The sequence below is a fragment of the Harmonia axyridis genome, chromosome 1 (assembly GCF_914767665.1).
Source record: "Harmonia axyridis chromosome 1, icHarAxyr1.1, whole genome shotgun sequence".
In the NCBI taxonomy this organism is placed as follows: Eukaryota; Metazoa; Arthropoda; class Insecta; order Coleoptera; family Coccinellidae; genus Harmonia; species Harmonia axyridis.
This window is the reverse complement of record NC_059501.1, coordinates 34,221,409-34,236,988: the sequence shown is the minus strand read 5'-3', so window position 1 is coordinate 34,236,988 and position 15,580 is coordinate 34,221,409. Positions and strand designations below refer to the sequence as shown.

At 35.3% G+C, this 15,580-nt stretch overlaps 2 protein-coding genes and 1 long non-coding RNA gene across 3 annotated transcripts in view; 1 reads left to right on the top strand and 2 right to left on the bottom strand.

Annotated features, from left to right (window-relative positions):
- LOC123671490 overlaps positions 1-15,580 on the bottom strand; it is a 41,075-nt gene that overhangs the window by 12,926 nt on the left and 12,569 nt on the right. The gene's annotated exons all lie outside the window — the stretch shown is intronic.
- On the top strand, positions 245-1,769 carry LOC123671487 (putative nuclease HARBI1). The gene is made up of 4 exons (XM_045605363.1): positions 245-471; positions 580-866; positions 939-1,549; positions 1,635-1,769. Exons 1-3 carry the CDS (start codon positions 260-262, stop codon positions 1,505-1,507), a joined length of 1,068 nt encoding a protein of 355 aa, XP_045461319.1. The 5' UTR covers positions 245-259; the 3' UTR covers positions 1,508-1,549; positions 1,635-1,769.
- On the bottom strand, positions 2,308-4,665 carry LOC123671486. Its single transcript, XM_045605362.1, has 4 exons — positions 4,196-4,665; positions 3,995-4,114; positions 3,820-3,917; positions 2,308-3,694 (listed from the first exon to the last, which is right to left on the bottom strand). The coding sequence occupies exons 1-4, from the start codon at positions 4,509-4,511 to the stop codon at positions 3,134-3,136; spliced, it is 1,095 nt and encodes a 364-aa protein (XP_045461318.1). The 5' UTR covers positions 4,512-4,665; the 3' UTR covers positions 2,308-3,133.

The following is a 15,580-nucleotide window of genomic DNA, read 5'->3' as shown; positions in this document are numbered from 1 at the left end:
TTAGCTAGAATAGTTTCTAGAAAAGTTCTTAGGCCCAGTTTCACCAAATGCTTTAATCTTGACTTAGCTCTTAAGTGAGGCTTTAGATCACGATTAATGTAATGTAGCGTTTCACCACACTCCAAAGCGCCATTTAATCGATCAATCGCGATTTAGCACTAATCGGCCATTTTTGGAGGATTATAACCTTTCAAGCTGAGATTAATAATTATTTGGAACTCTTGTCTATGTAATTATTTTTCCGGAAATTTCGTTAAAAATGGCCTTTCGACGAGTATATGATCTTGCCTTTGAAGATGATGATAGTGATGAAGAATTTGTCGTTCGACGTCCTCGATGGATCCGAGAAAGAGAAGATCATTTCCAAAATTTGGACAATGCGGATTTTGAGAAAAGATTCCGTTTTTCAAAAAAAGCTGCACTCCAAATACTGGGTTCAATTGAGGAACAAATTGAATTTGCAAACGACAAGTAAGTTTTAATGTTTCATTTTCCTTTTGAATTGGCTACTGATATTGTTGAGGTTATGTTTGCAATATAGTTTGATACACTGATTTTGCGTTTCCTATTGATTTCCAGGAATAATTCTGTTTCTCCAATGAATCAGTTACTATGCACCTTACGATACTATGCTACTGGTTGTCACCAAATGACAGTTGCAGACTTCACTGGAATTAGTAAATCGACAGCCCATAGAATAATTCATCGAGTGAGTACTGCTATTGCCTCTCTCCGTCCACTGCATATAACATTCCCTGAAACTCAGGAGGAAATTCGAAGAACACAGACTGAATTTTTCGGAATTGCAAGCTTTCCAAGGGTTTTGGGTGCCATCGATTGCACTCATGTTAAAATTAAAACTCCAGGTACGTCCTTCTTTCCTCCTACATGTAATGATTCTTCTCCCACTGTTTCATTAAATTTATGTTATTTTTCAGGTGGTGATAATGCAGAGCTGTTTCGTTGCAGAAAGGGTTACTTTTCACTGAATATTCAGGCTATATGCAATGCCAAACTTGAATTCACAGACATAGTTGCGAGGTGGCCTGGAAGTAGTCATGATTCCACCATATTCCGTAATTGCTATCGGAAAGCTATGTTTGATGATGACAGATATGGAAATGCTGTCCTAGTAGGAGATAGTGGATATTCCTGTACCAAGTATTTCATGACTCCTTTTGAAAATTGTTTGAACCCTGCGGAACAATTATACAACGAATCTCAAATCAGAACGAGAAACCCTGTGGAAAGAATGCTTGGAGTTTGGAAAAGACGCTTTCCTGTATTATCGTTAGGTTTTAGAATCGATTTGGATAAAGTATTTCCTGTAATAGTGGCAACGGCTGTACTTCATAATGTCCTACGAAGACGTGGGGAAGATGTCCCACCTTTTGATGCTGAGTTTGAAGCCAACCTACCAGCACCATGGGATGTTATAATAGCTCATGGGACAAAATCCCATAGCAGTCTTAGGTCATCCATTAAACGAGAGGAGAGATTACCCTGAGCACCGAGAAAGACGTACTATGGTTCATCAATACTTCACAAGGTTTGTGTCCGGCCTGAAGATTATTGAACATATTTTGGCATTTCTATAATAGCAAAGCAAATGCTAATTTATATGTATATTTAAGGCTGGTAATGCTAGAGCGACAGCGCAGGGAAATTGGAAGGGTTGTAGTGGAAGAACATGAAGAGATTGCGGAAGATCCACATCCAGAAGTGAGGCAGGATCAATAGGACTTAAGACATTGAAAACAGCTGACAAAGAAAAAAAATCACTCGCAGCCAGCAAATTTTTTTCTAATTTTTGGGTCAATTTTATCAAAATATGACTATATGTATAGGCACAATATTTCCCATTTGAAATAGCCGTAAACTTTGTTTTTGTGTTTTATGAAATTTATTGCAAAGAATAATTTATTGATATGTTTGATTGAAATATTATTTAAGAAGCAGTTAAACTTGTTAATAAAAATAAATAAGTTAATAAAATTACTTAAATAGTTTTTTTTACAGAATGTGTGGTTTTGTGAAATGGGATAATTAAAGCTCTCAAGAACAAAATCAACTTTAATTGTATAACAAAACTCAACAAACAGGAAGTCAGTTAATAACGTTCAAACATAAAATGTGAATATTTTTTACATACATTCAGTCAAAAATCATTAGAGGAAACCAATAATTTATATTAAAAAATATAAATGAAAATCTTGTTTACTTATTAAAAAAGTGAAAAATAATTAATTTCTTATACAAAGGCTACATAAACATAACTAACAGGAACTTGGCTGATCACAGTAAAGAGCATATATTTAAAAACTCAACAAATATTATATGTCAATTTTTTTTACAAATAAAACTAAATGACTAAAGTACAACTCTTGAAAAATAATTAATTTCTTATACAAAGGCTACATAAACATAACTAACAGGAACTTGGCTGATCACAGTAAAGAGCATATATTTCAAAACTCAACAAATATTATATGTTAATTTTTTTTACAAATAAAACTGAATGACTAAAGTACAACTCTCGAAAAATAATTAATTTCTTATACAAAGGCTACATAAACATAACTAACAGGAACTTGGCTGATCACAGTAAAGAGCATATATTTCAAAACTCAACAAATATTATATGTTAATTTTTTTTACAAATAAAACTAAATGACTAAAGTACAACTCTTGAAAAATAATTAATTTCTTATACAAAGGCTACATAAACATAACTAACAGGAACTTGGCTGATCACAGTAAAGAGCATATATTTCAAAACTCAACAAATATTATATGTTAATTTTTTTTACAAATAAAACTAAATGACTAAAGTACAACTCTTGAAAAATAATTAATTTCTTATACAAAGGCTACATAAACATAACTAACAGGAACTTGGCTGATCACAGTAAAGAGCATATATTTCAAAACTCAACAAATATTATATGTTAATTTTTTTTACAAATAAAACTAAATAACTAAAGTACAACTCTTGACGGAAACCTTTGACTAGACTATAAAATACATAATCAGTCATGATTAATATAAACATAAAAATATAATATTAAAATATATAAAAACAGTTTTTGGAGAAAGAATGTAGAAGATGCAGTTTCAAAAAAAATTCATTCTTTCAATTTTCATTTTGAAACATTCTTTTTTTTTTCAGTTCCAGGAGGAGCACTCTTGTCCGAATTCTCTCTTGCTTCAGTTTCTCATGGTGAATTTTCATTACAATCTGGTGCTCCTCTTCGGCATGAGATGTCACCGTTGTTAGGGCCTCCACTCTTTTGGATACAAGTTCTTCATTTTTTTCCTGTGATATAACAGGTCTTCTTCTATTAAGTTGATGCCTAGAAGAATGTTTTTTGTTAGGCTTACATTTTTTTGGTGCTATTTCCTGTGCAGTCAAAGGTGTAATTGCAGGCCTTTTAAAAGTCTGCAGGTCCGGTTCTGCTACTGACATGCTAGGGTGGATCTCCTTAGTTGTTGAAGATGTGTATGGGGTAGTGATAACCTTGTTTTCTTTGTCCTCTGCACTCAGAAACCCGTCTATATTTAAAACAAAGACACCATCTTCGTCAACATCAACAGAACTCTGTGGCAGTTTTCTCAAGATGGTTGTTCTGGGCATCCTCATCTGCCCCGGTGTATATTGGGACCAGTCTCCATTTAAGTTACTGCCACCCTGCACCTGCAAATAAAAATAACGATTCTTACCAGTCAACACCTACCACAAGCCGCATAAATGAACTTTGTTCCAAAAACAATATTCATCATTTCATTATCATTTCATTGCAAGAATAAAATTTTGCTCACATTCACCTGAGTATCTCCCAAAACCTCTATTTCTGGGATAAAATTGTCTTCATTTTTCTCTATTTCTGGGATACAATTGTCCTCATTTTGGCTCATAGCTGAAAATACCAATAAAGTTATGTTTACAAAAGTATATTATTTGACACTATAACTAAGGTTGCTTTGGCCTACTTACTATTGCCAAGTACAATATCTGTGTCATGTGGATTGATCAGCCCTACTGCAGTGGGACGAATCAGGTCTATGACTCGAAATATAATGGGATCCACAGCCACATATTCCTTCAGACTTCCACCTAAAATCAAATAACACAACATTGCAATAAACACATGAAAAAATCATCACTGTTATGCACAGAAAAAATATATTTTCTCACCTGTCTTAATTCTCGCTTGCCTCTCATTAGCTGCAACTTTTCTCCCTTCTGCTTTCAAATTCTTCCAGCAAGTTTTTAAAACAGCAGTAGATCGTGGACAGGAAGCTCCTGAATTATACTCTGTACTTATTTGTGTCTCCCAACAGTAGTTTTTGGAGTTTACTGTTTGATTGTCAGTCTTCTTATTCTCAATTATATGGTAATACTTTTCTACAATATCAACCAATATATTTTTGTCCTCTATCGTAAATATAGGGCCCCTCTTTCTTTTTAACTTCTGCAAGTTTCCGACATTTCGAAGCTCATCACTCGACATTTTCGGCAAAAATTAGCTTTGTTCTTTGTTTACAGATGGCAAATGTTTTGAGATGTTATGAGTTATGAATGAATGACACCTGACAATTGACTGACGATAATAGCGCCAATGGTGGTCATCACTGGTAATACGATACAGAACACTATATAACCCTTCGTTCACAACGTTGCCAAATTGTTAGACTATTTAATCGCGATTTGGTCAATCGCGATCATCTTCGGATGGGTTGATGCATGGTGAAACAGAAAACACTGTTAAGCCTGCTTTAGTAACAAGCGGAGTTTAATCAAACTGGGATCAAGTGCTGTTTGGTGAAACTGGGCCTTAGAATTTTCAATTGCCTATTTTAAATATAATCAGCATTACATTATTATTGAATCAAAAACCTCTAGTGGCTTAGTGGTCTGCACGCTTTGCCTCTATTATAATGGCAAAGAGCCAGATTTAAATTTCGGGGATTTCAAGATTCAGATTATTGAATGCGGCTGTGTGTTTGGTCGACCAGTTATGCTGCACTTCAGCTGGCCCCTTTTTGTTCAAATGGTGATATCTTCACATTTCGGGGGGTTTGAACTCACTAAACCCTCTCCTGGCTATGCCTGTGCATACGCCACAAATTCAATTCATTTAGAATGCTGTTTTTATTGATAAAAATTGGATTGAGAATATTCTTCGTGATAAAAGCAAATAATATACCTACTTCTAAGTAGATACTTGTGTTTTGTAATTTTTTTAATAAATCAGTAATATTTCCCGATTGATTCCTATGAGGATGAAATATACATAATTGAAGTAGTAGAACGACCTGTTTCAATTTTGAGTAAATGTCTTGTGACAACCCATATAGCACTTGACGTCCTGGGCCCTGGGGATGTCCATTTCAGGTCCAGTTTAGTTCTGAACGTCATGGACGTTTTCGGGATGTTTTCATCATCCATTTCTGGACGTACTGAGTACGTAGGGGAGACTGGAAAGGGTTGATACAAGGGGAGGTTTGATACAAGTTCAAATTTTCCGCCTAGTTTCTTCAAAGAAGGCGTAATCAGGTGTAGTGCCTCTGTGATAGTGGAAATAATGTTAGTTGAAATCTAGCAACGATAGCATCACGAACAAGAGTTTTTAAGCTCAAAGTGTGTTTTCTACATATTTGATGTAAGAATTTGCATAACAAGCGTAAGGCTTCATCTCTTCATCAACAAAAACTATCGAAATTCATTACTTTATTCTTGATGCGCATTTCATTTATAGAATATAAACGCCAGTAGTACAGATCATATATTTTCTAAATTTTTCTTTGTCGGGAGGGATGATACAAGTATCAAACATCCCTATATATTTCGCAGGAGCAGAAGTTATGAACAGCACCGTATCAGGAAAGGAGCAAAACCGTGTAAAAGATCCTCGAGGAAAAGACGCCGAAAATAATGAATTACAGTAGATGCAAGCTGGATCGTCATTTTCATCAGAAAATTGAAAGTCATTCAGTCTGTGCAAGTGTCACTAGTAAAATAAAAATGTTTACTTGCGAATTATGTAGGAATTAGGTAGTGTTATGATAATAAAAGATAGATTACTCAGTATTGCTTGTACCTTATTTCTTTTTGTATCAAACCTTTAGTGTATCAAGCCTCCCATATGAAGGGAGGTATGAGACACTTTGCACCGACAATTTCAAGAATTTCAAGAACTCATCATCAAGGTTGAAATTTTCCATTTTCAGTTATTAAATATTGCTAAAGTCCAAGCGAAGTCCTTAAATTTCACTATGACACAAATGGATTAGTAAATGTAGAACACAAATTTTTTATTAACAATTTTGTAAAAAATGTATCAACCCACCCCATTCTAATTCGTACGTACTGGTTACGTACGATAACTTTTTCCTCGAGGCAATTCTTGAAATGTCAAATTTAGTTATGGAAACATCGAATTTTAGTTTCTTTCTTTGTTTTGCGGAAGTCGCAAACTCCACACAGTTAAAAATTACGGTTTTTCGCAGTAAAAGATATTTCTCGAAAACTCTTGAACTATTCATTTTAGGTATAAAGTTTGCAGAATTGACCCCTACTATTTTCATATGTAGGTTTGACTGCAATAATGAAAAGGCCTTAAAAATCATTCATCGTGATCTCGATGATTAATGCGATATAACTACTATTTTTTTTCACTAAATTTCATGCGCATGTAGGCATTATATTTTTCCCAATTTAATTCCAGGGTTTATTACAGAATAAATTCTGTAATAAACCCTGTAGGATGTAGGATCTCATATTATAAGATCCTACATGAATTAGTAAAAATGAGGCGATTATGAAATGACTTTTTCAAAATTTCATAAAAGTAGGTATATAACATTTTTTGATTTGAAAGTCAAGCAGAATCCATTTTCTGGATGATAATTGAGAAATAGATTGATCAAGAAAAAATCATCAACTTATCCTTTCCATTACCTTAAATATGATATATAATGTCTTCGTTAAAAAAAAAATTTTCAAAATATTTAATGAATATAAAGAAGTTTAAAACTACATATTTAATATATACAAATTATTTAATCATTAGTTTCATATTTTTGTACGTGAACAAGAAAATGAGACATTTGCACATGCACATGCACATTTGCACATGTTCCTGTAATGTTTCGCTTTTACTGAAAAATGCCTAGCAAAATTTATAGAAAAAATGTCACTTTTTGGATGTTTTTATTTTCCAAAATCTTGTGAATTTCTCATGATTTTTAATAAGTACTTATAAGAAGTTTCATTATTTCATACCACATTCCATTATTTCATAATATTCTTCATTTTTGAATCAAATTATCTAGTGTTGGTCGTGTGCGCATTCGAATTGAATGATGGTTCATCCGCATCATTCGATTGGTTTACTCGATAATCTCAAACAAAAAAAATAGTAATTTACGTAACAAGTCCGGAAAATAGGGTTTTTTTGGACGAATAGACAAAATACCAGGACGAGCGTAAGCGAGTCCTGGAAGTACGTACTTTCCGGACTAGGCCGGGAAATGCTACTTTCTCAGAGAAAAAGCGTCCGGGAAGTGAGCACTTCCCGGACGGTTGCCGAAAAAAACCATTTTCGGGCGTGTTGCGAACAACATTTTTTGGCAACCATGTAAAATAACACTATCGCTGCTACTTTCCATATTTTATTGCGATTGTGATCAAAAAACATGCAAATTTTTGACAACTAATTTCATATGAACTGTCAGCCGTTATCTCGGTTGATATGGATTCTATGATTCTTTTCCGGCCTAGTCCGGGAGGTACGTACTTTCCGGACTAGGCCGGGAAATGCTACTTTCTCAGAGAAAAAGCGTCCGGGAGGTGAGCACTTCCCGGACGGTTGCCGAAAAAAAAAAATTTTCAAGCTCTTTCTAAAATCGAAACTGAGCTAGGAGCCTGAAACTGCAGGGCCCTCTCTAGAGGGGCGGCAAATAATGGATGGCGGCATTATCTACTTTTTCTGCGAAATCTGGATTACCTACTGGAAGAACGAATTAAATATTTTTTTTTGATTCAAACAAATTTCACAAATGATTTTTTATCAAATTTACTTATCTTAAACATCTTTGCATAGTGAATATCTGTACCAGCTATTCGAATTTAGAATAATCGTTCATTCGCATCATCCGGTTGTTTGATTCAATCATATCAAAGAAAAAAAACGAAATGTTCGAGCGTTATATGTAGTAAAAACTTAGCAGAAGGATCTGAAACCTGAAATCAATTCATATATTTTATCATGTATTCATTAGAATTCAGTTGAGCACGTTTATTGTTTATTGCATTCTTCTTATCCTGAATCATCAATTGGATTGAAATTTGAATAAAAAAATACATTATTTCCTTCATAAAAAAAAAGTGTGAAGTTTTTCACACTTCCACACTGAATCTTTGAATACAAATTCACCATACTAACATCCACCCCAAACTACCACTGCCCCCCCTTTTGTTTAGTACACAATCCCAAACCTGAAAGGGTTTCGATTTGTATTTTTGCCGGGGTGGTAGGACCCGATTGGCGATTATCCAATAATAATTTTTAGCATTCTGCAGAGTAAGCTTCTGTTAGGGCGGCAAAATGGGTCTCTCCTAGGGAGACAGTTTGGCTAGCGACGGCCCTGTTTGCAACAGGCAGCTCTTATATGTCTTTGGTCAGCAAGGTTGTTGATTCAATTAAATAGGCTATAAATAAAAGATGTTATTGGCGAACCAGGTTTTGTAATTAATAGAAAATAACACCACAGAAATCTGTAAAATAGTAGTATACCTATATCAATTGTGAGGCGATATAAGATATTAACAAATGTATTTAAACTGCCGTTATTTTTATAATTGATTGAAGGCAAAAATTACAGAAGAATAAAGTGAAATTCTAGAAAGCTTTCTCCAACTTAATGCTAAAAATATGGTTACATCTAAATTCAACTATTTACAGAATTATTTAGTAGAAGTTTGAATCCGAGCTGATCTTTCTGTGAGTCTTTCCAAAATTTCAGAGAAGTTAAAAAACCGAAGAAGTTTGCTCCAAACCAGTTGAATAAATCAATTCTCTGGATTGTTTGAAAGTATCCATACTCAATTATGACATCTAAATTGACAAAATGTTGGATCAGCCAGAGTTCCTCTTCATTACATATATAAGATGAATAAATTGAGGAATAATTTCAATAAATTAAAATAACATTTGAAACAAAAATGAATTTACCCTTAATTTCAGAGGAAGAAATACAATATCTCAAATATTTCAATTTGAAGGTAATTAGGTAGGTATGAAAATCGCAAGATATACGACGTGAACAAATCAGAAAGAATGAAAAATCTCATCTTGATCATTTCGTCAAGAATTCGCGAAATTTGACTCAGACGCAGTGGTCTCAAATTCGACTTACATTCGTACATTTTTGAATGTTAGAAGACACTGGAACTGGCTTGTATAATGAGAAGGACCTGAGATAACGAAAGACTAAGTCCAGTATGGGATCAAAATGTTAAAATAAATAAAGGCATCCAGTCTGGTCTAACCAGACCAGATTGGATGATGGATCATCAGCGGCTATGATGGACGGCGCCAGAGCTGAGAGTCTGCATTCCTCCTTCCAGGGTGGTGGTCTAGGGGAGATGAAACACCATAGAGCATCCAATGGCTATAAAGACGTGCCCCCAAGATATTGGTCCGGACAGGACTATGTGAGGGCTATACAGCTCAGAGCCAATGTCCTCCCTACAGCAGGTCTCCCATACAACAACGGTGAAGATGCAAGGTGCACATGGGCGCCCGCAGGGGGGGGGCAGGGGGGGCCATGGCCCCCCCTGAGATTGTGATTTCCTCATTTTTCAGCACAACACCCTCAATATTACTTTCTCAATCCAAAGGGCATGGAAAAAAGGAAAGTAATGGATTCTCAACAATTTTTCGGTTTTCAATGACAATCATGGACGCCTTATCGTTTTTCAATAATTTTCATTTTGCCCCCCCTGAGAAAAAGATCTGCGGGCGCCCATGAAGGTGCAGGGCTGGATGTGAAAGACGAGAAACTCTGTGTCATGTCCTCCAGAGGTGTCCCCTTATGCACTGGGAGAGAATTAAAAGGCACGACTATGTAGTCAAAAGGTTAAAGAACATCGCAACCTGGAAGGGTTGGCAGGTCACTGAGGAACCAAACATCAGGGATCTCAGTGGCAGGCTACTAAAACCAGGCCTACTGATGACGATAGTCATCTCCGACGTCTCAGTCAGTTGGGAGGCTCCCGAACCACTAGGCACGGCATACAGAACTAAAAAGGCAATTTACAGCGACCCTGCATTTCTGAAAAGTGTCCGCTCCAGATACCCAGGAATGGAAATTGAAGTATGCCCACTCATCGTCGGTGCGAGAGGAGGATGGTGCCCGGAGAACGGAGAAATAGTGCAGCTACTGGGGATGGCAGACTCAAACATTGCAGACCTTGTTCACACCGCAATTCGTGAGGGTGTGATAATTCACGAGCAATTCAACCGGCTGATGTGGCGCAGAGGCCGCAGGGCAAACTAATTTGTCCTACTGCAAGATCTCAGTGGTAAAGCTTGTGCGGGAGTGAAGCCTTAAAGCAGAGCAACCGTACAGTGATCGAATTGGTGCGTGTAGTTCGCGGTAGTAACCCCCATCCCCAAAGCCGAGAAAGTCACAACTTCTCCCGGCAACTATCGCCCGATTCGTGAACATCATCTATAAAAGAATATATGGAAAAATTGAAACTGAAATATCAAAAAGCTAATTCAGGTTTAAAAGCGGACTTGGAATTATTGACGCTCTGTTTGGTCTTAACTTAATGCTTCAAAGAAGACCTGATATGAAATGACATTTTCATTTGGGGTTTATAGAATACTACTCGCTCTGCTCGCCGAAGGGGCTCCGCCCCTTGGACCCCGTCACTATGCCGGTAGATCCTTCACTGGGTATCCCTCTAGAAAATAAAAGATTCTTTTCGGAAACCTTGTATCGTTAGATGATTTTAGACGATTCACTCGGTATCCTATGCTGATTCTAGGGTAGAATTCTATATGACTTCTTTCCTAGAACATACCATTTCGCCCTTGCTCACATGAAAATATTTGATGCAAATAACTTTCCATGACGACAAATCAAGGGCGGTCCTAGCCTTAAGTTTGAGGGGGTTCGCCGTTAAGGGTTTCGAGTTTTTCTATGGTACCAAATCCCAGATTACACCGATATCGAGCTCAACCTCTCAAAAATATTTATATTTAGATATTTATATGAATATTTATACAGGGTGTTTCAAGTTCGAAGGCCTATTAGACGTTTCTGGAGAACGGGGCCGATTTGAAATCTGAAAATTCAGAATATGACATTGTTCATGATATTTTAGAAGTTCTGGCACTTCCGGTTATACAAGAATTAAAAAAATATTCTTCGAAAAAAACATTTTTTTTCATTTTATGTCTCAGATATCATCAAGATTTCCATTCTCAATTACTCTCTGCTAAAATTATTGCGTTAGTTCTCATAGTTTTCAAAATATTAAGAAAAAACCGTAAAAAAGAGAGAATTTCCATAGTCACTATCACGTGAATTATTTTCACTGTGAATATCCTATGCGTATACTCAATTCACTTTCACAAACTAGAATGATGTTGGAATATCGTGCACATCTTGAATTTGAAAAATATCATCACAGGGTGTTTCAAATATTGTGCCAAAAATTGTGAACAAAATTTGATCATAACTTTCGATTTTCAAATCAGAACCCTATTTTTTTGTGATTTCGTTGAATTCTACGGTAAAAATAAGGGTAGTGTTCAAACATGATTATGCTCTCAAATTCAATAATTCAAGAGTTATTCCAGATTTTATGAATTTATGTTATACGTAGGGTCAATTTCATTCAATCTGTTTCTAGAGTGCGTTTCAAATATTCAATTATTTCAAAGTGACAGGTGTACTCATTATTGAATCTAGTAGATTATAATTTGACGATATGAATCCCCGTTATTCAAATAATGAAATTCTGGATCTATTCCATATCCACGGTGAATGCAACAGAATTGTTTCGAGAACTTGTCGAGCATTCAATCAGAAATATCGACATTTACCACCAATTGACGAGAAGATAATTCGGAAGGATGTTTCAAACTTTCTGTTACTCTATTTTCATCACCACTCTGATTTTTCCTGAATTCATAAAATGTATGCTACCGCTTTTTCATATGAATAGAATTGGCACACAGGAGTCCTGCATGATTTTATTTCATTTGGTAGGTAGAGGTTTTTTTCTTCTAGGTAGGTACTCCATCCAGTATAATGGATATTCATGAAGTATGCAACATCCTTTCAAGAAGATATGGAAATTTCTGATTTAAAATTTGATGAGTTCTACCAATAATTCTAATGCATTCATCGTGAATATGGAATTAGATATTTATAATACAAGTGCAGAACTTATTGATATTCTTCCAAGAGTTCAAAATGACCGAGTGGTAGAATGAGCCTTCTGTACGAGTTTTAAACATTATGTTCCCGAATTCACTGCCTTTTTATTAAAATTGACGGAAATTTCCATAAATATCTATTAGTGATTTTTGCATTGAAAAATGTTGGTTGGTAGAACAGTTTTCTGTATCACAAATTTGACAAATAATAGATAAATCCGTTCCAGTTCTATTTTGTTGCACAAAATGTGCCGGAAAAAACTGATTTGCCACATAATTAGAGAAAAGTATATCCAGAATTTTGTCATTTGAATATCGGAAATTCAATTCGTGAAATCAAATTAGTGAAGCTTTGATAATGAAAATACCTGTCACATGTAAAGTAATTAGATATTTAAATTTCTATGGTCATAGAGTATTATTGCTAGTCTGTCTGAAAACAGATCGAATAAAATTGACCCTACGTTTAACATAAATTCATAAAATCTCAAATAACTCTTGAATTATTGAATTTGAGAGCATAATCACGTTTGGACACTACCATTATTTTTTACCGTAGAATCCAGCGAAATCACAAAAAAATAGGGTTCTGATTTGAAAATCGAAAGTTATGATCAAATTTTGTTCACAATTTTTGGCACCCTGTGATGATATTTCTCAAATTCAAGATATGCACGATGTTCCAACATCATTTTAGTTTGAGAAAGTGAATTGAAATAGGCATAGGATATTCACAGTAAAAATAATTCAGGTAATTGTGACTAAGGAAATTCTCTCTTTTTTACGGTTTTTCCTTGATATTTTGAAAACTATGAGGACTAACACAATAATTTTAGCAAAGAGTAATTGAGAATGGAAAGCTCGATAATATCTGAGACATAAAATGAAAAAAAAAGTTTGTTTTGAAAAAATTTTTTTTAATTCATATATAACCGGAAGAGCCTGAACTTCGAAAATATTTTAGCTGAACAATGTCATATTCCGAAATTTTAGATTTAGGCGTACAACTTTGCTCCTGCCGTTTTGCAATAGCTGGCTGTAACGGTAAGTGGTAGTCTAAATAAATATATCGTAGATGTCATACAATAAGTTTAGTTATTTGTGAACATAACGCCATCGACATGTTAGTCGATTTGTGTCTGCATCATAAAGTTATTCACGATTAACCATGTCAGCTTACGAGTCAAATTCTCGTCATTTGAGGGAGGTTTTAATTTTCTACTGAAATATGAATAAATCTGCGGCTGAGGCTCATCGAATGCTCTCAAATACCTATGGTGAGGCCGCTATTAGTGAAAGAACGTGCCGAGAGTGGTTTCAACGCTTCAAGAATGGTGATTTTGATGTCGAAGACCAGCATCGCGGTGGAAGAGAGAAGGTTTTTGAAGATGCAGAATTGGAGGCAATACTTGATCAAGACTCATTTCAAACGCAACAATAATTGACAGGATCATTAGGACTACAAGCCATTTCAAAACGCCTGAAAGTCATAGGAATGATTCAGAAACAAGAAAAGTGGGTGCCGTACGAATTGAAGCCGGGAGGTGTTTGAACGGAGTTTGTTTGTTTGTGAACAGCTGCTTTCGAGGCAAAGACGGAAAGAATTTCTGCATCGGATTGGGACTGGAGACGAAAAACGGGTTCATTACGATAATCCCAAGCACATAAAATCATGTGGATATCCCGGCCATGCTTCCACGTCGACGGCTAAACCGAATATTCTCGGTTCTAAGGTCATGCTCAGTATTTGGTGGGACCAGCTCGGCGTAGTGTATTATGAGTTGTTAAAACCGACTGAAACGATCACAGGCGATCGTTATCGAACGCAATCAATGCGTTTGTGTCGAGCATTGAGAGACAAACCGCCGCAATACGACGAGAGAGTAGATGAATGGATTTTACTACATGACAATGCTCGACTCCATGTTGCGAAAGTCAAGATATACTTGAAAAAGTTGAAATGGGAATTCCTACCCCACCCGACGTATTCTCCAGACGTTGCTTCCTCGGACTATCACTTGTTTCGATCAATAGCACACAGCCTGGCTGACCAGCACTTCCTATCTTATGAAGAATTAAAAACTTGGATCGATTCGTGGTTCGCTTCAAAAGATGACCAGTTTTTTCAATTCGTACGCTGCTCGAAAGATGTGAGAAAGTAAAGTGACCAGCGATGGGCAATATTTCGAATCATAAATGTATAACCAAATGTATATTTACAATAAAGCCTCAAATTTCGGTAAAAAAATTTGTACGCTTATGTATTTGTTATATTGTAATATATTTATTTACTTATCACGGTTTTATCTATTCAGGTAGAAATTAAAAAAAAAATAGTAAATCTATTGTTTCATATGAAAAAAAAAGAAGACAATTGGCAAGTATAACACAACATCTAATTTGGTCTGTGAACCCTTTGAAAACCTTGTAATCACAGCGTCCTCGTCAACATCAATGTCCCTGTATATGTTCAGGAGTACTAAACTGAATCCGATGCCAATATCGAAAAAACCAGAATAACACCATATGAACTACCATTTATTCATTTCGAAAATAAACTTGCCGAATTTTCTGCTCGAATAGCTGTGCGAAAATTATGAGTTTCCATACAGTTTATCTATTAATATGAATTTCCACCAAGTAAAAAACCGATCCCATCAAGAAGATCTGGCATACAGGCAACGTTGCAGATTATTAGACCTAATATTAGGTCTATGTCTATGCATCTGACAGACGTTACGTATTAAACATGATGGCCGCCGCCATATATAAACAATCGATAAAATCATCGATTTTGACGAAAAAAAGGCATTTTTATTTCAGGGAAAGCTTGAAATGTGATTAATTAATCATTTCTAACGAGAATCAGTTAATAAAATACAAGAAAACTAGCTATTAATGTGGATAACCTCACCTTCATTAGGCCAATTTCACAATTAAAAAAAAAAACTAGCTGAATTAATGAATTTATGACAGCGGATTCGTGATCTAAGACCCAAAATAAGTAAGTCTGCAAAATTTCATCACTTTTGAATCATTATTAAAATTAATTCTATATAGTAAACATTGTTTTTCTTTTCAGAAGATGGATTATTTTCGTTTGGATGAATAATTATACGGGA